Source organism: Oncorhynchus tshawytscha, unplaced genomic scaffold (assembly GCF_018296145.1).
Source record: "Oncorhynchus tshawytscha isolate Ot180627B unplaced genomic scaffold, Otsh_v2.0 Un_contig_1847_pilon_pilon, whole genome shotgun sequence".
NCBI classification, from domain to species: domain Eukaryota; kingdom Metazoa; phylum Chordata; class Actinopteri; order Salmoniformes; family Salmonidae; genus Oncorhynchus; species Oncorhynchus tshawytscha.
In genome coordinates, this window is record NW_024609539.1 from 83,528 (window position 1) to 105,142 (window position 21,615).

General features: G+C 48.2%; 2 protein-coding genes and 1 long non-coding RNA gene across 4 annotated transcripts in view; 1 reads left to right on the top strand and 2 right to left on the bottom strand.

The window, feature by feature from the left end:
- dis3l (DIS3 like exosome 3'-5' exoribonuclease) overlaps window positions 1–4,289 on the top strand; it is a 71,256-nt gene extending 66,967 nt beyond the window's left edge. The window contains 1 exon segment of the mRNA XM_042315780.1: window positions 3,559–4,289. Coding sequence (XP_042171714.1) covers window positions 3,559–3,605 — 47 coding nt within the window. The 3' untranslated portion in view covers window positions 3,606–4,289.
- A 2,071-nt stretch (window positions 4,290–6,360) lies between these two features.
- tipin (timeless interacting protein) lies at window positions 6,361–20,144 on the bottom strand. 2 transcript variants are annotated; one of them, XM_042315782.1, is made up of 10 exons: window positions 20,004–20,144; window positions 16,293–16,434; window positions 15,844–15,937; window positions 12,598–12,673; window positions 12,315–12,437; window positions 9,623–9,716; window positions 8,775–8,818; window positions 8,614–8,731; window positions 7,498–7,709; window positions 6,361–7,407 (listed from the first exon to the last, which is right to left on the bottom strand). In XM_042315782.1, exons 2-10 carry the CDS (start codon window positions 16,411–16,413, stop codon window positions 6,721–6,723), a joined length of 1,569 nt encoding a protein of 522 aa, XP_042171716.1. In that variant the 5' UTR covers window positions 16,414–16,434; window positions 20,004–20,144; the 3' UTR covers window positions 6,361–6,720. The 2 variants fall into 2 exon arrangements, with proteins under 2 accessions (XP_042171716.1, XP_042171715.1); XM_042315781.1 differs by lacking the exons at window positions 8,614–8,731; window positions 8,775–8,818; window positions 9,623–9,716; ... (3 more) ...; window positions 16,293–16,434; window positions 20,004–20,144 and adding exons at window positions 8,070–8,295; window positions 8,352–8,607.
- LOC121845060 lies at window positions 9,724–10,802 on the bottom strand. Its single transcript, XR_006082323.1, has 3 exons — window positions 10,019–10,802; window positions 9,902–9,963; window positions 9,724–9,826 (listed from the first exon to the last, which is right to left on the bottom strand). It is a non-coding gene; the product is annotated as an uncharacterized LOC121845060 (long non-coding RNA).
- Window positions 20,145–21,615: the final 1,471 nt, after the last annotated feature.

Below are 21,615 nucleotides of genomic sequence, written 5' to 3' on the forward strand. Positions count from 1 at the left end.
CAAGATGGAGAATGGTGTGTTTCCAGGTGGCAGAGTGCATGATTTATGCCAACCACTGGGTGGCCCGTAAGATCCAGGAGAGTTTCCCCCAGCAGGCCTTGCTGCGCCACCACCCGCCCCCACGCCAGGAGTTCTTCAACCAGCTGCAGGACAGTGCCCGGGCACGCGGCTTCACCATAGATACCAGGTAGACTGTTACTATGGTGTCACTAACTAACCAGCCATTTAACTATACATAGACACCAGGTAGACTGTTTCTATGGTGTCACTAACTAACCAGCCATTTACAGTGCCTTGCGCAAAAAGTATAACACCTGGATATGTTTATTTTTGAACCATTCCCCTTGAACTTTGCGACCTTTTGCCACATTTCAGGCTTCAAACATAAAGATATAAAACTGTATTTTTTTGTGAAGAATCAACAACAAGTGGGACACAATCATGAAGTGGAACGACATTTATTGGATATTTCAAACTTTAACAAATCAAAAACTGAAAAATTGGGCTTTGGGATGTTTAAATCTTTTTGTATAAAATTATTCAGACACCCTTTAGACTGTTAGGTGCCTATGGTGTCACTAACTCAACCAGCAGAGATCCTCATTTAACTACTTGTTGTTGATTCTTCACAAAAAAATACATAGTTCAAGGGGGCCGAATACTTTCGCAGCGCACTGTAACTATACATAGACACCAGGTAGACTGTTACTATGGTGTCACTAACTAACCAGCCATTTAACTATACATAGACACCAGGTACAGGTTATAAGCTGTGTTAATAACACTTCTATTAACTATGTTATAAGCCGTGGAACTATCGATGTGGATATACATCGATATGCATGGAATTATTATCATCTTTGAACAGAGACGTGGAACATTCCAGTCATGTCTCATATTAAATATGTCAAATGATTGACTTGCACTTCATGTAGTTTTGCCTTGTGCAATGGAACAAATGGAATACTCCCAAAAGTGAAAACTCCCAAGTATTTGACAAATGTGTTTGATCCCATGTCTGCACACCAGTCCACCAAAAGAAGAACTCATTCAAACATACAGGCTAGATCAAATGACAAATAGCAGTGAAGTTCAACCCATAACCTTGACTCCCTTTCCCAGGTCAAACAAGGCCCTGGCTGACTCCCTGGACCGGGCCGTGGACCCCCGGGACCCTCTGGTGAACCGGCTGCTGAGGGTGATGGCTACCATGGCCATGTCTAATGCCCTCTACTTCTCTACTGGAGCCTGCCCTGTCGACCAGTACTATCACTATGGTAACTAATGTCCTCAGGACCAGTGTTATCACTATGGTAACTACTGTCCTCAGGACCAGTGCTTTCACTATGGTAACTACTGTCCTCAGGACCAGTGCTATCACTATGGTAACTAATGTCCTCAGGACCAGTGCTATCACTATGGTAACTACTGTCCTCAGGACCAGTGCTATCACTATGGTAACTACTGTCCTCAGGACCAGTGCTATCACTATGGTAACTAATGTCCTCAGGACCAGTACTATCACTATGGTAACTAATGTCCTCAGAACTAGTAGTATCACTATGGTAACTAATGTCCTCGGGACCAGTGCTATCGCTATGGTAACTACTGTCCTCAGGACCAGTGCTATCACTATGGTAACTACTGTCCTCAGGACCAGTGCTATCACTATGGTAACTAATGTCATCAGGACCAGTGCTATCACTATGGTAACTAATGTCCTCAGGACCAGTACTATCACTATGGTAACTAATGTCCTCAGAACCAGTACTATCACTATGGTAACTAATGTCCTCAGGACCAGTGCTATCACTATGGTAACTAATGTCCTCAGGACCAGTGCTATCACTATGGTAACTAATGTCCTCAAGACCAGTACTATCAGTATGGTTATATCTGGACAGATCTACTCTCAGGGCCCTGGTTATATCTGGACAGATCTACTCTCAGGGCCCAGGTTATATCTGGACAGATCTACTCTCAGGGCCCAGGTTATATCTGGACAGATCTACTCTCAGGGCCCAGGTTATATCTGGACAGTCAGGGCCCAGGTTATGTCTGGACAGATCTATCTCAATCAGGGCCCAGGTTATATCTGGACAGAGATGATTTGTTTACCTCTGTGTCTCTTCCTTCAGGTCTGGCTCTGGACCGATACACCCACTTCACCTCTCCCATCCAGTGCGCTAGGTGCCGACATGATCAGTCCACCGCCTGCTCACTGCAGCCATCGCCATGGAGAAGGGGTCATCACAGTAAGGTCATAACAGTAAGGGGCCAGCCAAGGCCTTAGCCAGTAACAAAGAGTTGGAGGAGGTGGCTCAGCAAATCAACAACAAGAACAGGGTCAGTATCGTAGCAATACCAAACATCCACAATAGCATTAAAAACGAAATAAAGATCCAATGAGATAAGAGCAGATATCATTCATCTCCAAACGGACGACTTGGGGGTGATGAAGACCTAAGGGTCAACGTTGTTTCAATAAATGTCATGGGAGCATAGAGCACAGTGTGTGGAGTCTTTTACTGTAGAAAACACCCTGTAAGGATCGTTATCTTCTGACATTGACCCCTGAACTCTAACCTCTACCCTCTGACCCCATAGGCAGCACAGCATGCCCAGAAGGTGTCCACAGAGCTATTCCAGTGCCTCTACTTCAGAGACAAAGACCCAGAGACAGAGCTGAGCATATGTGTGGCCGAGCTGGTCATCTACACCATCAGAGCCAATGGCATGCTGGTCTTCATACCACAGTAAGGTCATAACAGTAGCATTGAACTGAGCAAAAACATACAGGTCATAACAGTAAGGTCAAACAAATATCCATAAAAGGTCATTTAACAGTAAGGTCACACTGTGTGTGTTCCCAGGTATGGCCTGAAGGGGGCAGTGTACCTGAAGAACAGAGAGGGCCAGGTGGTGAGTGAGAGACAAGATGGAGGATGTGACTGGCAGACTGGTTCTCTACAGAGATACCTGGACCACATCACTACCACTACTGCTGTTGGCACCTCAACCTTCAACCTGTTCCAACACATCACTGTGAGTTCTACACAATTACTTTAGACTATTTGTGAATACAGGTCCCGAGGGGGCCCACGTTCCTCCTGCAGGATTTTGTTCCCGCCCTACTCTAACACCTCTGATTCGTCTAACCAGCTGCTCCTCAGGCTTCAGGTCTTAACAGATGAACTAATGCTAGTTCTACCCCCCCTCCCCCCTCTTCCCCTCAGGTGCGTATCTCAGTACAACCATCACGTTGTCACTCAGACACAATCCGTCTGGAAGTGGTCAGCAACAGGCCCCACCAGGCCCCCGAGACTCAGGTCCAGACCACCCAGCCCCAGGGGGCTAGGGGCCGGTCCCAGCTGGTCCAGGAGGTGGTTCGGCAGGCAGAGGAGGCCTCTCAGCAGGCGGAGGAGAAGAGGGGCCGGGCCTCCAAACTGTCCACAGAGGAGAGAGAGTTCAGACAGAGTAAATGTCCCAACCTCTACTCTCTCCTGGAGGAGGTCAGGGAGCTGGCCTTGCTGGACCTTGCTGCCTGTGGAGCAGGAGGCGGGGGTCTGGGAGCAGCCGCTCAGGCTTGTGCTACATCAGCATAGATGAGGTGGAGAAGTAGGAGGAGGAACAGGTCTGGGAACAGCTGCTCAGCCCTGTGATACATCAACATGGATGAGGTGGTGGTGGAGGAGCAGGAGGAACAACAGGTCTGGGAACAGCTGCTCAGCCCTGCGGTACATCAGCATAGAACTACATAAAACTTCTGATTCTGGGTCAGGTTATTGTGGAGGGGGGCGTTTGAAGAGTGAGGACGTGCAGGAGGCAAAGTAACAGGTCAACATCAGCATCAAACTTTAACACTGACTCAGGATCAGATTGTGGTGCTTTTCATGGACTTAACCAGCATGCAGACAGACCCTCTGGACTGACCATCTTACTATACATCCTGGGTGTTATCACCATGGTTACCAGACTCTACTTAGGTACATCTTTAGTCTTATTTGGAAAATGAACAGATTGAAGTTGTGAGATGAGACAGATGCATGTAATATCATATACATGAATAGCTCTCAACAGGACAGTTACCATAGAAACATCTGGAACAAGCAGCAGCTCTGGTCTCAACAGGACAGTTACCATAGAAACATCTGGAACAAGCAGCAGCTCTGGTCTCAACAGGACAGTTACCATAGAAACATCTGGAACAAGCAGCAGCTCTGGTCTCAACAGGACAGTTACCATAGAAACATCTGGAACAAGCAGCAGCTCTGGCCTCAACAGGACAGTTTAGAAACCATCTGGAAACAGCAGCCTGGCCTCAACAGGACAGTTACCATAGAAACAACACCTGGAACAAACAGCAGCTCTGGTCTTAACTCAACAGGACAGTTACCACGGAAACAACACCTGGAACAAACAGCAGCTCTGGTCTTAACTCAACAGGACAGTTGGAAACAACACCTGGAACAAACAGCAGCTCTGGTCTTAACTCAACAGGACAGTTACCATGGAAACAACACCTGGAACAAACCGCTTCAGTTTTTACCAAACATTTCTAATTTTCTGTATTTGATTGAACACATTGAGGGAGATGTAGAATAGATTCCACACAAATCGATTCTCAGGCCATCGTTTTTACACTGAACTGTATATAATGACCTCTGGCACTGAGAACAATGTCATTGTACAGCCTGGTATTGTATTTTAACCTAAATATATTTTTGTAATATTTTGGGCAGTTGGTATCTTGTGGAAAAACAAGTATTGTCAAGTGCTCTATTCCATGGTATGTTTTAAGTGAATTAAAGGTCATTACCAAACCGGTTGAACAGTGAAATGTTTATTGATCTGGGTGAAGATCGTTTCATGCTGTTAAGTCAAATGTCCACAAGGCTCCAGGTAAATACGTTTACATTGTATTTATTTAGGATGGGACAAAGGCTACAATTGGAGAGATTTTTATAAAAGCATTAATACAAGCATTATGCAAGTGACACAGTGATCTGAACAAGAGAGATTAGATGATTGAGACACAGTGATCTGAACAAGAGAGATTAGATGTTTGAGACACAGTGATCTGAACAAGAGAGACTAGATGTTTGAGACACAGTGATCTGAACAAGAGACTAGATGTTTGAGACAGTGATCTGAACAAGAGACTAGATGTTTGAGACACAGTGATCTGAACAAGAGAGACTAGATGATTGAGATCTGCCAGTTCAGGATCACCATTGATACATACAGGGTCCACATGTCCATATCTCAACCCTTTCTAAATGCCCAAACTACCCCTCTGTATCCCCACTCCTTTAGATCTGAAATGATAGAATAGGTCTCAGTGAAACGAAGCTACAGGAGTGGCTCAGAGTAGACGCCAAAGCTGGTGCACTCCTCTTGACGGCCAGCCCTGTCTTTACCCAACACAGGGGGGTAAAAATCCTGTCTTTACCCAACACAGAGGGGACAGGGAGACCAGTCTTTACCCAACACAGAAGGGACAGGGAACCTGAAATAGACCAGTCCTTACCCAACACAGAGGGGCTAGGGAACCTTAATTAAATAGCCCTGTCTTTAGCCAACACAGAGGGGCCAGGGAACCTTAAATAGCCCTTGTGATGAGGTGTTTTGTATGGCTGGTGATGAGGCGTTTTGTATGGCTGGTGATGAGGCGTTTTGGATGGCTGGTGATGAGGTGTTTTGTATGGCTGGTGATGAGGTTTTGTTTTGTATGGCTGGTGATGAGGCTGGTGATGAGGTGTTTTGTATGGCTGGTGATGAGGTGTTTTGTATGGCTGGTGATGAGGTGTTTTGTATGGCTGGTGATGAGGTGTTTTGTATGGCTGGTGATGAGGTGTTTTGTATGGCTGGTGATGAGGTGTTTTGTATGGCTGGTGATGAGGTGTTTTGTATGGCTGGTGATGAGGTGTTTTGTATGGCTGGTGATGAGGTGTTTTGTATGGCTGGTGATGAGGTGTTTTGTATGGCTGGTGATGAGGTGTTTTGTATGGCTGGTGATGAGGTGTTTTGTATGGCTGGTGATGAGGTGTTTTGCTCAGGTGTTTTGAAAAGCAACAAGGAAAGGAAACAGGACATCAGCTCCACAACAGGATGTTTGGCCCGTATGGCAACATTTATTAGAGTAAAAATGGTTGACAACACATGACCATGTTTTACATTTGTAGAAACTTAATTGAAAATGTCCTTGAACAGAGAGAAAACATCCTCAGATGAGTTGTCAGTCCTAGAAGACAGCGTCCCTTGGTGCTGGGTGAGTATGTATGCTGACAGTTGGAGCCATGGATGTGGAGCGGGTCAGCGGTTCTGCGTCTCAGGCCCTGCTATCGTTGTTCATCTCAGGAACAGGGCTGGCTACTACTCCCTCACACACCAGGGAGTCAGCGGTTCTGTGTGTGTCTCAGGCCCTGCTATCGTTGTTCATCTCAGGAACAGGGCTGGCTACTGCTCCCTCACACACCAGGGAGTCAGCGGTTCTGTGTGTGTCTCAGGCCCTGCTATCGTTGTTCATCTCAGGAACAGGGCTGGCTACTACTCCCTCACACACCAGGGAGTCAGCGGTTCTGTGTGTGTCTCAGGCCCTGCTATCGTTGTTCATCTCAGGAACAGGGCTGGCTACTGCTCCCTCACACACCAGGGAGTCAGCGGTTCTGTGTGTGTCTCAGGCCCTGCTATCGTTGCTCATCTCAGGAACAGGGCTGGCTACTGCTCCCTCACACACCAGGGAGTCAGCCTCAGCAGGGGGAGCCGTGTTAAGAGCTCTGTCCCTGGAGTGGTCTGGCCTGCTCTGGCCCTTGTCCTCTGGGTCTCCCTGGTCCGGGTCTTCATCCTCCCCATCCTGCTGCTGCTGGCTGGGGAAGGGGTGTGAGGAGGACCTGGTGGAGGGTCCGTCTGCTGACTGGGTGGCCATCTCCTGGGACTGGGAGGTGGAATGTCCGTCTGCTGACTGTGTGGCCATCTCCTGGGACTGGGAGGGAGAGGGTCCGTCTGCTGACTGGGTGGCCATCTCCTGGGACTGGGAGGTAGAGTGTCCGTCTGCTGACTGGGTGGCCATCTCCTGGGACTGGGAGGTAGAGGGTCCGTCTGCTGACTGGGTGGCCATCTCCTGGGACTGGGAGGTAGAGTGTCTGTCTGCTGACTGGGTGGCCATCTCCTGGGACTGGGAGGTAGAGGTCCGTCCACTGACTGGGTGGCCATCTCCTGGGACTGGGAGGTAGATGGTCTGTCTGCTGACTGGGTGGCCATCTCCTGGGACTGGGAGGTAGATGGTCCGTCTGCTGACTGGGTGGCCATCTCCTGGGACTGGGAGGTAGATGGTCCGCCCGCTGACTGGGTGGCCATCTCCTGGGACTGGGAGGTAGAGTGTCCGTCTGCTGACTGGGTGGCCATCTCCTGGGACTGGGAGGTAGAGGTCCGTCTGCTGACTGGGTGGCCATCTCCTGGGACTGAGAGGTAGATGGTGGCTGACTGGGTGGCCATCTCCTGGGACTGGGAGGTAGAGGGTCCGTCCGCTGACTGGGTGGCCATCTCCTGGGACTGGGAGGTAGATGGTCCGTCTGCTGACTGGCTGGAGGCCATCTCCTGGGACTGGGAGGTAGATGGTCTGTCTGCTGACTGGGTGGCCATCTCCTGGGACTGGGAGGTAGATGGTCTGTCTGCTGACTTGCTGGAGGCCATCTCCTGGGAGCCATCTGAGAGGGAGGGAGACACTTTATTGTCCTCCATCAAGGGTAAAATGGAAATGTATGTATTGGATTGTCAACCATGCAGCACATGAAGTTAGTCAGTGTGATTGACAGGGTCAGCGCATCACTGATCTACAAATCATCTCGCATCCCAAATAGATTAGTGATTGTGCCTTGATCAGGCCGATCCTCACCAACAAGCTCAATGTCAGGTAGTTTAGATGTTTTGCACTGTACAAAATGTCTGCCTGAGTGTGATGCTGCATGCGGGCCAGTCTCCTCTCTGAGTGTGATGTCCTGTCTGACCTGTGTGTTGCTGCATGCGGGCCAGTCTCCTCTCTAAGTGTGATGTGACCTGTGTCTGACCTGTGTGTTGCTGCATGCGGGCCAGTCTCCTCTCTAAGTGTGATGTCGGGTCTGACCTGTGTGTTGCTGCATGCGGGCCAGTCTCCTCTCTAAGTGTGATGTCGGGTCTGACCTGTGTGTTGCTGCATGCGGGCCAGTCTCCTCTCTGACCTGTGTGTTGCTGCATGCGGGCCAATCTCCTCTCTGACCTGTGTGTTGCTGCATGCGGGCCAGTCTCCTCTCTGACCTGTGTGTTGCTGCATGCGGGCCAGTCTCCTCTCTAAGTGTGATGTCCTGTCTGACCTGTGTGTTGCTGCATGCGGGCCAGTCTCCTCTCTGAGTGTGATGTCGGGTCTGACCTGTGTGTTGCTGCATGCGGGCCAGTCTCCTCTCTAAGTGTGATGTTGGGTCTGACCTGTGTGTTGCTGCATGCGGGCCAGTCTCCTCTCTGACCTGTGTGTTGCTGCATGCGGGCCAGTCTCCTCTCTGAGTGTGATGTTGGGTCTGACCTGTGTGTTGCTGCATGCGGGCCAGTCTCCTCTCTAAGTGTGATGTTGGGTCTGACCTGTGTGTTGCTGCATGCGGGCCAGTCTCCTCTCTAAGGCAAGCCGTTTGTTGAGTTCTATGCGTCTCTGCTGTTCCTCTGTCAGGGAGGGGGCTGGGGTGGAGTGGACCGGGCCAGCCTGGGAGGAAGGGAACAGGGGAGGGGGCTGGGGTAGAGGGGACCCGTCCTGGGGGGTCTTCAGCGAAACCTCCGTCTCCAAACGGGTCTGGGTCGTCATGGTCGACGACACGCGTCTCTCGACGCCGCGGTGTCGTCCTCACCTGGATCAATGGATGAAATACTGAATGCCCAAATCTCATTTTGTAAAATCAGTTCATGACTGCTATAAACCAATACAAATCTACTACGACATCTACCTCTAGACACTACTATTGATCTGGGACTGTGTCAAATCTACCCCTAGACACTACTATTGATCTGGGACTGTGTCATATCTACCTATAGACACTACTATTGATCTGGGACTGTGTCATATCTACCTATAGACACTACTATTGATCTGGGACTGTGTCATATCTACCTCTAGACAATACTACTACTATTGATCTGGGACTGTGTCATATCTACCCCTAGACACTACTATTGATCTGGGACTGTGTCATATCTACCCCTAGACACTACTATTGATCTGGGACTGTGTCAGATCTACCTCTAGACACTACTATTGATCTGGGACTGTGTCATATCTACCTCTAGACAATACTACTACTATTGATCTGGGACTGTGTCATATCTACCTCTAGACACCACTATTGATCTGGGACTGTGTCATATCTACCTCTAGACAATACTACCACTATTGATCTGGGACTGTGTCATATCTACCTCTAGACACTACTATTGATCTGGGACTGTATGTGTTAAGCGTCTCAGAGTAGGAGTTCTGATCTCAGATCAGGTCCTCCCTGTAGGTATAATCTTATTCACTGTTGTGTACAAGGCAAAACTGATCCTAAAATCAGCACTCGCACTCTGAGTCACTTGACACGTAGTGAATCCTTTCTAACACTAAATGTAGTTGGTGACGTTGTCCTCTCACCGTCGTCTCCTATGAAGTCTTCATGTGTTAGCGGCATGTCCAGCCGTATTCTCTTGAGACACGTCTGAGAAAACACAACATTCAGACCTTACTACCTCCACTGACACCACCACACCTCCAGATGTTGGTTAGAACAACATTCAGACCTTACGACTTCCACTGACACCACCACACCTCCAGATGTTGGTTAGAATCAATGGATGAAACATTCAGACCATTTACTAAAACTTCCACTGACATAAACCACACCTCCAGATGTTGGTTAGAACGACAACATTCAGACCTTACTACTTCCACTGACACCACCACACCTCCAGATCTGGGAACAACATTCAGACCTTACTACTTCCACTGACACCACCACACCTCGAGATGTTGGTTAGAACGACAACATTCAGTCCTTACTACTTCCACTGACACCACCACACCTCCAGATGTTGGTTAGAACGACAACATTCAGACCTTACTACTTCCACTGACACCACCACACCTCCAGATGTTGGTTAGAACGACAACATTCAGACCTTACTACTTCCACTGACACCACCACACCTCCAGATGTTGGTTAGAACGACAACATTCAGACCTTACTACTTCCACTGACACCACCACACCTCCAGATGTTGGTTAGAACGACAACATTCAGACCTTACTACTTCCACTGACACCACCACACCTCCAGATGTTGGTTAGAACGACAACATTCAGACCTTACTACTTCCACTGACACCACCACACCTCCAGATGTTGGTTGGAACAACAACATTCAGACCTTACTACTTCCACTGACACCACCACACCTCCAGATGTTGGTTAGAACAACAACATTCAGACCTTACTACTTCCACTGACACCACCACACCTCCAGATGTTGGTTAGAATGACAACATTCAGACCTTACTACTTCCACTGACACCACCACACCTCCAGATGTTGGTTAGAACAACAACATTCAGACCTTACGACTTCCACTGACACCACCACACCTCCAGATGTTGGTTAGAACAACAACATTCAGACCTTACTACTTCCACTGACACCACCACACCTCCAGATGTTGGTTAGAACGACAACATTCAGACCTTACTACTTCCACTGACACCACCACACCTCCAGATGTTGGTTAGAACGACAACATTCAGACCTTACTACTTTCCACTGACACCACCACACCTCCAGATGTTGGTTAGAACAACAACATTCAGACCTTACTACTTCCACTGACACCACCACACCTCCAGATGTTGGTTAGAACAACAACATTCAGACCTTACTACTTCCACTGACACCACCACACCTCCAGATGTTGGTTAGAACAACAACATTCAGACCTTACTACTTCCACTGACACCACCACACCTCCAGATGTTGGTTAGAACAACAACATTCAGACCTTACTACTTCCACTGACACCACCACACCTCCAGATGTTGGTTAGAACGACAACATTCAGACCTTACTACTTCCACTGACACCACCACACCTCCAGATGTTGGTTAGAACGACAACATTCAGACCTTACTACTTCCACTGACACCACCACACCTCCAGATGTTGGTTAGAACAACAACATTCAGACCTTACTACTTCCACTGACACCACCACACCTCCAGATGTTGGTTAGAACAACAACATTCAGACCTTACGACTTCCACTGACACCACCACACCTCCAGATGTTGGTTAGAACGACAACATTCAGACCTTACTACTTCCACTGACACCACACCTCCAGATGTTGGTTAGAACAACATTCAGACCTTACTACTTCCACTGACACCACCACACCTCCAGATGTTGGTTAGAACAACAACATTCAGACCTTACTACTTCCACTGACACCACCACACCTCCAGATGTTGGTTAGAACGACAACATTCAGACCTTACTACTTCCACTGACACCACCACACCTCCAGATGTTGGTTAGAACAACAACATTCAGACCTTACTACTTCCACTGACACCACCACACCTCCAGATGTTGGTTAGAACAGACAACATTCAGACCTTACTACTTCCACTGACACCACCACACCTCCAGATGTTGGTTAGAACGACAACATTCAGACCTTACTACTTCCACTGACACCACCACACCTCCAGATGTTGGTTGGAACAACAACATTCAGACCGTACTACTTCCACTGACACCACCACACCTCCAGATGTTGGTTAGAACAACAAGGGCCTGTCAGTCTGACCTGGATGTTGGTTAGAACAACAAGGGCCTGTCAGTCTGAACAACAGTCTGAGATGTTGGTAGAACAACAACATTCAGTCTGACCTGGATGTTGGTTGAACAACAAGGGCCTGTCAGATGTTGGTTAGAACAACAACATTCAGTCTGACCTGCATGTTGACACCAGGGCCACACCTCCAGATGTTGGTTATAACAACAAGGGCCTGGTTATAACTGACACAAGGGCCTGTCAGTCTGACCTGGATGTTGGTTAGAACAACAAGGGCCTGTCAGTCTGACCTGCTCCAGTTGGTTATAACAACAAGGGCCTGTCAGTCTGACCTGCATGTTGGTTATAACAACAAGGGCCTGGTTATAACAACAAGGGCCTGTCAGTCTGACCTGGATGTTGGTTAGAACAACAAGGGCCTGTCAGTCTGACCTGGATGTTGGTTAGAACAACAAGGGCCTGTCAGTCTGACCTGGACTTCTTTCTTGCTGCCCAGCGTCTCCAGTTTGTCTATGAAGTCTTCGAACTGTAGTTTGGGGTACAACCTGTGAGCCCAGTTCTCCATCCTCTGCATCAGCACCCGCAAGTCCTCAGCCTGGTGGAAAACACACATACATCAACACCCTTTGGCTGCTGTGGGAGTCAACTGGATAACCTTTCGGCAATCATCTTTCACTTTGAGTTAAAAAAAAAGAGAAAACAGACCCATCTGCCCAACAAGAGACACAATACTTGAATCTGCTGTTAGCCTTTACCTCGTGTCCTTTGCCTTTGAAATGAACGTTGTCAAACAGGGTGCGAAGAGCCGGAAGTCCTCTTTCTGATGTCAGCCTGGAGTAAAACATGTGAACAAAAACACCGGCTATTGAACTTCCACACATCAAACCGCTCTGCAATGTTGCTGCAAAGACAAAGAGAATCAACAATGACTTGATGACATCAAAACCTTTCTGGGTTTTTTTTTTTTAAAAGTCCTTTGGTTGTAACAGAACAGGGACAATATGCCAAAACCAGACATCGATTTTCATGGGCGGGCATAAATGAGCATTTGGATTAGGAAAGTTCTCTCTCTCTCTCATGACCTGTACAAGCTATAATGTTGAATAAAATTATATTTGAACTTACATTACCGGTTGTCTGTGTGGTTGGTCCTTTTGCAGGTAGGAACGTGAGACAATGACTATGTTTACATCGTTTTTTAATTTGTTTATATTTGATATTATTTATTGATATGAAACTGATTATGTCAGAAGGTCGAGTACGGCATTACTCATGTAAACACCTTACTCCGCTTGTCTTAAACCGGCGTGAGGTCATAATGGAAGTAAACATACGCCAATTAAAACACCTGCTTTTCTGAGCAGTCTTTCAAATGATTAGGACGTGTAAAACACCTTAAACCGGCGTCCCAGTGGTGTGTTTGATCTGCACCTGTGCTGACACCAGCCGAGAGCCTCCCTCTGTAGTGAAACACCTGTGTTTTCTGAGCACCAGCCAGTGGTGTATTTGATCTGCAGTGTTCCCAGTGGTGTATTTGATCTGCACCTGTGCTGACACCAGCCGAGAGCCTCCCTCTTTCCAAAGTCCCAGGGGTGTGTTTGATCTGCACCTGTGCTGACACCAGCCGAGAGCCTCCCTCTTGTCCCAGTGGTGTATTTGATCTGCACCTGTGCTGACACCAGCCGAGAGCCTCTCTCTTGTCCCAGTGGTGTGTTTGATCTGCACCTGTGCTGACACCAGCCGAGAGCCTCCCTCTTTAGTGAAGGGTGTGTTTGATCTGCACCTGTGCTGACACCAGCCGAGAGCCTCCTCTTTAGTGAAGGGGTGTGTTTGATCTGCACCTGTGCTGACACCAGCCGAGAGCCTCTCTCTTGTCCCAGTGGTGTATTTGATCTGCACCTGTGCTGACACCAGCCGAGAGCCTCCCTCTTGTTCCAGTGGTGTATTTGATCTGTGCCTGTGCTGGCACCAGCCGAGAGCCTCCCTTTTGTTCCAGTGGTGTGTTTGATCTGTGCCTGTGCTGGCACCAGCCGAGAGCCTCCCTTTTGTTCCAGTGGTGAGTTTGATGTGCACCAGTGCTGACACCAGCCGAGAGCCTCCCTCTTTAGTGAAGTGAGTTCGGAACTGAATATACGGGTTTTTAGAAGTAGTTCTCACGTACAAACGTTATAATGTCCCAACTCAGAATCAAATATGCTTCTCAAAAAAAGAACATGTTTGCTGTGGTAGAATGTTAATTTAGACGGGTGATGTTCTGCATTTATCAGAGAGAGGCGTCAGGGAGCCTTTTTCAGACGTCTCCGTGGAAACAGGGTCATTAGGGTGAATCCTCCTTCTTACAAAGCATGCAAACATTTTTAAATTGAACCATTATAATTTGACTATCCATAATAAATCACATTATCGTGTGCATGTAACCGTACTCAGTATATCCACAGGAAAGTAGAATTACACAACTGTTCCAATCGCTGGTGGTGCCGTTCATATTTCACCTGATGCAGGAGACACATGCACACTGGCCCAGACTGTTGACATGGTTCTGCTACATGCACACTGGCCCAGTCTGTTGACATGGTTCTGCTACATGCACACTGGCCCAGACTGTTGACATGGTTCTGCTACATGCACACTGGCCCAGACTGATGACATGGTTCTGCTACATGCACACTGGCCCAGACTGTTGACATGCTACATGCACACTGGCCCAGACTGTTGACATGGTTCTGCTACATGCACACTGGCCCAGACTGTTGACATGGTTCTGCTACATGCACACTGGCCCAGACTGTTGACATGGTTCTGCTACATGCACACTGGCCCAGACTGTTGACATGGTTCTGCTACATGCACACTGGCCCAGACTGTTGACATGGTTCTGCTACATGCACACTGGCCCAGACTGTTGACATGGTTCTGCTACATGAACACTGGCCCAGACTGTTGACATGGTTCTGCTACATGCACACTGGCCCAGACTGTTGACATGGTTCTGCTACATGCACACTGGCCCAGACTGTTGACATGGTTCTGCTCATGCACACTGGCCCAGCCTGTTGACATGGTTCTGCTACATGCACACTGGCCCAGACTGTTGACATGGTTCTGCTACATGCACACTGGCCCAGCCTGTTGACATGGTTCTGCTACATGAACACTGGCCCAGACTGTTGACATGGTTCTGCTACATGCACACTGGCCCAGCCTGTTGACATGGTTCTGCTACATGCACACTGGCCCAGTCTGTTGACATGGTTCTGCTACATGCACACTGGCCCAGCCTGTTGACATGGTTCTGCTACATGCACACTGGCCCAGCCTGTTGACATGGTTCTGCTACATGCACACTGGCCCAGCCTGTTGACATGGTTCTGCTACATGCACACTGGCCCAGCCTGTTGACATGGTTCTGCTACATGCACACTGGCCCAGTCTGTTGACATGGTTCTGCTACATGCACACTGGCCCAGCCTGTTGACATGGTTCTGCTACATGCACACTAGCCCAGCCTGTTGACATGGTTCTGCTACATGCACACTGGCCCAGCCTGTTGACATGGTTCTGCTACATGCACACTGGCCCAGCCTGTTGACATGGTTCTGCTACATGCACACTGGCCCAGTCTGTTGACATGCTACATGCACACTGGCCCAGCCTGTTGACATGGTTCTGCTACATGCACACTGGCCCAGTCTGTTGACATGGTTCTGCTACATGCACACTGGCCCAGCCTGTTGACATGGTTCTGCTACATGCACACTAGCCCAGCCTGTTGACATGGTTCTGCTACATGCACACTAGCCCAGCCTGTTGACATGGTTCTGCTACATGAACACTGGCCCAGCCTGTTCACATGGTTCTCACATTTCTACCATCAAAACGACCAGCCACACAGCCAAACCGATAAAGTACGTGACAATATAATTGTATTCAACATTCTGGCCTGTAGAGGTTCCTGATCCAAACGCTCATTTATGCCCGTCTCCAGGCTAATACACACGTACCTCTGAGAGTCCAGTTTGGGCTGTGGTCTCTTGACGCCTCTCCTCTTGGCAACAGGGACTTCGGCCAGCTTGGAGATCTCTCCTCCCTCCTCCCCTGAACAACATCAACGGCCATCAATGGAAAGTATATCTACCCATTATATTGTCTGTGATGTCAGTAAGCAGGAAGCCTCCCAGCTGTGTATATAATAATAATAATGATGTCATATCTATATCTACCCATTATATTGTCTGTGATGTCAGTAAGCCTCCCAGCTGTGTATATAATAATAATGATGATGTCATATCAGTCTACCTGTAGACACACAGGTTTGTGTTGGGTATTGTGTGTCTAGTCTGGTCCCAGATCATCATAAGCACGACAGCAACCATGGCAGTCGGGCAAAATAACGCAACCCGATCTGGAACCAGGCTAGGTACTGCTGAGCTACAGTTGTCATTGTCCTCACCTGTAAAAGGATCTCCTCCCTCTCCTGGTGAGAAGGGAGGGGGGAGAGGAGGAAAGGTCTCGTCATCTGTGTTGTCATAGTCAGGAATGTCAAACAAGCCATTCTCCATCGGATCAACCATGGTTCCTTTATCACTGGGCTCCTGCAAGGAAGAAGAGGGGGATTACATTTGACGTTTTATTGTCGTGTTCACGAGTACAGTGAAATGCCTTTCTTGACAACTCCTTTCCCAACAATGCAGTAATAAATATATAGCACTATAAAATATAAAAACACAAGCAATAAGACAGGAAAGAAGGTAAGTTATATATACAGCTACCATAACTTCACCTAGCTCTCCTGTACTCTACTATATATACAGCTACCATAACTTCACCTAGCTCTCCTGTACTCTACTATATATACAGCTACCATAACTTCACCTAGCTCTACTGTACTCTACTATATATACAGCTACCATAACTTCACCTAGCTCTCCTGTACTCTACTATATATACAGCTACCATAACTTCACCTAGCTCTACTGTACTCTACTATATACAGCTACCATAACTTCACCTAGCTCTACTGTACTCTACTATATATACAGCTACCATAACTTCACCTAGCTCTACTGTATATATACAGCTACCATAACTTCACCTAGCTCTACTGTACTCTACTATATATACAGCTACCATAACTTCACCTAGCTCTCCTGTACTCTACTATATATACAGCTACCATAACTTCACCTAGCTCTCCTGTACTCTACTATATATACAGCTACCATAACTTCACCTAGCTCTCCTGTACTCTACTATATATACAGCTACCATAACTTCACCTAGCTCTCCTGTACTCTACTATATATACAGCTACCATCTTCACCTAGCTCTGTACCTCTACATATACAGCTACCATCTCATAGCTCTCCACCTATATACAGCTACAGGATCTCTGTCAGCTCTCCTGTCTGTCCCTCTACAGTCGTCAGCTCTCCTGTCTCCTACAGTTGTCAGCTCTAGTCAGGACAGTCGTCAGCTCTCCTGTCTCCCTCTACAGTCGTCAGCTCTCCTGTCTCCCTCTACAGTCGTCAGCTCTCCTGTCTCCCTCTACAGTCGTCAGCTCTCCTGTCTCCCTCTACAGTCGTCAGCTCTCCTGTCTCCCTCTACAGTCGTCAGCTCTCCTGTCTCCCTCTACAGTCGTCAGCTCTCCTGTCTCCCTCTACAGTCGTCAGCTCTCCTGTCTCCCTCTACAGTCGTCAGCTCTCCTGTCTCCCTCTACAGTCGTCAGCTCTCCTGTCTCCCTCTACAGTCAGCTCTCCTGTCTCCCTCTACAGTCGTCAGCTCTCCTGTCTCCCTCTACAGTCGTCAGCTCTCCTGTCTCCCTCTACAGTCGTCAGCTCTCCTGTCTCCCTCTACAGTCGTCAGCTCTCCTGTCTCCCTCTACAGTCGTCAGCTCTCCTGTCTCCCTCTCAGCTCTCCTGTCTCCCTCTACAGTCGTCAGCTCTCCTGTCTCCCTCTACAGTCGTCAGCTCTCCTGTCTCCCTCTACAGTCGTCAGCTCTCCTGTCTCCCTCTACAGTCGTCAGCTCTCCTGTCTCCCTCTACAGTCGTCAGCTCTCCTGTCTCCCTCTACAGTCGTCAGCTCTCCTGTCTCCCTCTACAGTCGTCAGCTCTCCTGTCTCCCTCTACAGTCGTCAGCTCTCCTGTCTCCCTCTACAGTCGTCAGCTCTCCTCTACAGTCGTCAGCTCTCCTGTCTCCCTCTACAGTCGTCAGCTCTCCTGTCTCCCTCTACAGTCGTCAGCTCTCCTGTCTCCCTCTACAGTCGTCAGCTCTCCTGTCTCCCTCTACAGTCGTCAGCTCTCCTGTCTCCCTCTACAGTCGTCAGCTCTCCTGTCTCCCTCTACAGTCGTCAGCTCTCCTGTCTCCCTCTACAGTCGTCAGCTCTCCTGTCTCCCTCTACAGTCGTCAGCTCTCCTGTCTCCCTCTACAGTCGTCAGCTCTCCTGTCTCCCTCTACAGTCGTCAGCTCTCCTGTCTCCCTCTACAGTCGTCAGCTCTCCTGTCTCCCTCTACAGTCGTCAGCTCTCCTGTCTCCCTCTACAGTCGTCAGCTCTCCTGTCTCCCTCTACAGTCGTCAGCTCTCCTGTCTCCCTCTACAGTCGTCAGCTCTCCTGTCTCCCTCTACAGTCGTCAGCTCTCCTGTCTCCCTCTACAGTCGTCAGCTCTCCTGTCTCCCTCTACAGTCGTCAGCTCTCCTGTCTCCCTCTACAGTCGTCAGCTCTCCTGTCTCCCTCTACAGTCGTCAGCTCTCCTGTCTCCCTCTACAGTCGTCAGCTCTCCTGTCTCCCTCTACAGTCGTCAGCTCTCCTGTCTCCCTCTACAGTCGTCAGCTCTCCTGTCTCCCTCTACAGTCGTCAGCTCTCCTGTCTCCCTCTACAGTCGTCAGCTCTCCTGTCTCCCTCTACAGTCGTCAGCTCTCCTGTCTCCCTCTACAGTCGTCAGCTCTCCTGTCTCCCTCTACAGTCGTCAGCTCTCCTGTCTCCCTCTACAGTCGTCAGCTCTCCTGTCTCCCTCTACAGTCGTCAGCTCTCCTGTCTCCCTCTACAGTCCTCTCCTGCTACTCAGCTCTCCTGTCTCCCTCTACAGTCGTCAGCTCTCCTGTCTCCCCTCTACAGTCGTCAGCTCTCCGGCCTCCCTCTACAGTCGTCAGCTCTCCTGTCTCCCCTCTACAGTCGTCAGCTCTCCGGCCTCCCTCTACTGTCGTCAGCTCCCCTGACTCTGTCTACATGTGTGTACTAGCTATAGTTAGCTACCGTTGTCCCCGTCGCTTCCTTCTTCTGTGGGATTTATCGGCATCCCAACGTTATGGTGTATTACCGACACCTACTGTACTGGAGAGCCTCTGCCTACCAGAGTCATAGCTTTAAAATGGACAAATAGAAGAACAGGGATTCCTGCAGCACTTTTGAACAGCTCTACATCTCTGGGTGCCTCAATCCGATGAACCTACACCTCCACACAGGTGTTGGAGCATGGTATATGGCTAATTAGCACAGGTTGTTGCCTCGTCTTCCGTCAACAAGCGTTGATATGAAAGATAAAGTCCTTATATTCTTCCAAAACAGCGACGCGTGTTAAATGTTCAGACTGAGCGTTGGGATCTTAAAACTCCCTCCTTGTAGAAAACGCCTTCATCCAATGACTTATGTGTAATGTATTGTAACAGAGTCATGATCCAAGGACTAAGATACATGTTGTAAACACTGGCTTCTGCACGGGATTTACAGCCAGTGTCATTCTTGAGTTTTACTAGCTAATGTTAGCTAATAACTCACCGACTGGTTGGCTCACATTATATGACCTAACTTAGCCAAGGTAGCCAACTAGGTGCAATATTAGCTTACACACATCAAAGCGTGAGGAATCAACGTTTACAACACATATAAACAGACAGTCGTAAACCCGAATAAAAACCCAGATTTCTAGATAGATTGGCTAGCAGCTAACTTAATTTCTCCATCTTTCATGAGTAACCGACTGTAGATAAAGTGTAGTAGTTCGTTACCGCGCTATGCTAACCAGCTAGCTAGTTGTTGTTGTTTGTTGCGGGGAAACTGATAAGATTCAACAAATTAAGCGACATCCCATCAGTGTGATGCGGGAAATATATCATAAGACATTTCGTCGTTAGTATGTGGAGAATAACTATAGCCGGGGCACTTTACCTGGCAAATAAACAGTTGCTATTCCAGCGGCTCCTGTGTTATTTTCGTTCGTCCACTCTTGTCTTCTGCCGGGTTTTTTACAATGAACCAATCAACTGTTTGCTTCCTTGTACCAAGAGCCAATCATGTGTCGTCAAAACTATCCGTTCGTGTTGGGAATAGAAACGTTTTTTTGGGGGGAGGGGTTACACTGCCCTCTTCTGTATATGTCTAGAATGTTATGTAAGTGACTGTGTAATGGCAATTGTGTTTTTGTCGATTTCCACCTTATTAGACATAGCTACCAAAGTAACTGTTTTTTTAACAAACTGTTGGCCTATTCTAACTGTTTTGTTTCGATCAAAGCATACATTTTACCTAGTGGCGTGCCACATGCGAGAAATGCGACCATTCGCACAATCAACCTGAAATTACGTGGTGTTTTTTGTTGTTGTCTTGGAGTAGCGTTATACTATGCTATTATATTCAATTCTGTTAATTAGAATACTAATTACGGAGAAGCTGCATTTCCAGAATTCTCTGGAACCCTCGTCCCAATAGCAACATACCTGAGCATCTGCCGCATGTGCAGAATTATCTAAATTACACACATTCTCTGATCTACAGAGAATTACAGGCTACTCTGGTGAATGGTGTTGTTTAATAAAGTCAGATCAAATAACACATGGTCAAAGGTTACCCTCCTCCTCCTTCGTATTCAAAAGCAACAGTCGGTATCTTGTGTGGCCACCAGCTGCATTAAGTACTGCAGTGCATCTCCTCCTCGTGGACTGCACCAGATTTGCCAGTTTTTTAATGGGAGATGTTACCCCACCAAGGCACCTGCAAGTTCCCAGACATTTCTGGGTGGAATGGCCCTAGCCCTCACCCTCTGATCCAACAGGTCCCAGGCATGCTCAATGGGATTAAGATCTGGGATTTTCGCTGGCCATGGCAGAACACTGACATTCCTGTCTTGCAGGAAATCACGCACAGAACAAGCAGTATGTCTGGTGGCATTATGCTGGAGGGTCATGTCAGGATGAGCCTGCAGGAAGGGTACCACATGAAGGAGGAGGATGTCTTCCCTGTAACGCACAGCATTGAGATTGCCTGCAATGACAACAAACTCAGTCCGATGATGCTGTGACACACCGCCCCAGACCATGACGGACCCTCCACCTCCAAATCGATCCCCCTCCAGTGTAGCGCTCATTTCTTCGACGATAAACACAAATCCGACCACCCCTGGTGAGATAAAACCGCGCCTCATCAGTGAAGAGTGCTGTCTTAGGCGTCTCACAGTACGGACATTGCAATTTATTGCCCTGGCCACATCTGCAGTCCTCATGCCTCCTTGCAGCATGCTTAAGGCACGTTCACGCACATGAGCAGGGACTCTGGGCATCTTTCTTTTGGTGTTTTTCAGAGTCAGTAGAAAGGCCTCTTTAGTGTCCTAAGATTTCATAACTGTGACCTTAATTACCTACCGTCTGTATGCTTTTAGTGTCTTAATGACCGTTCCACAGGTGCATGTTCATTCATTGTTTATGGTTCATTGAACAAGCATGGGAAACGGTGTTTAAACCCTTTACAATCAACATCTGTGAAGTTAGTTGGATTTTTACAAATG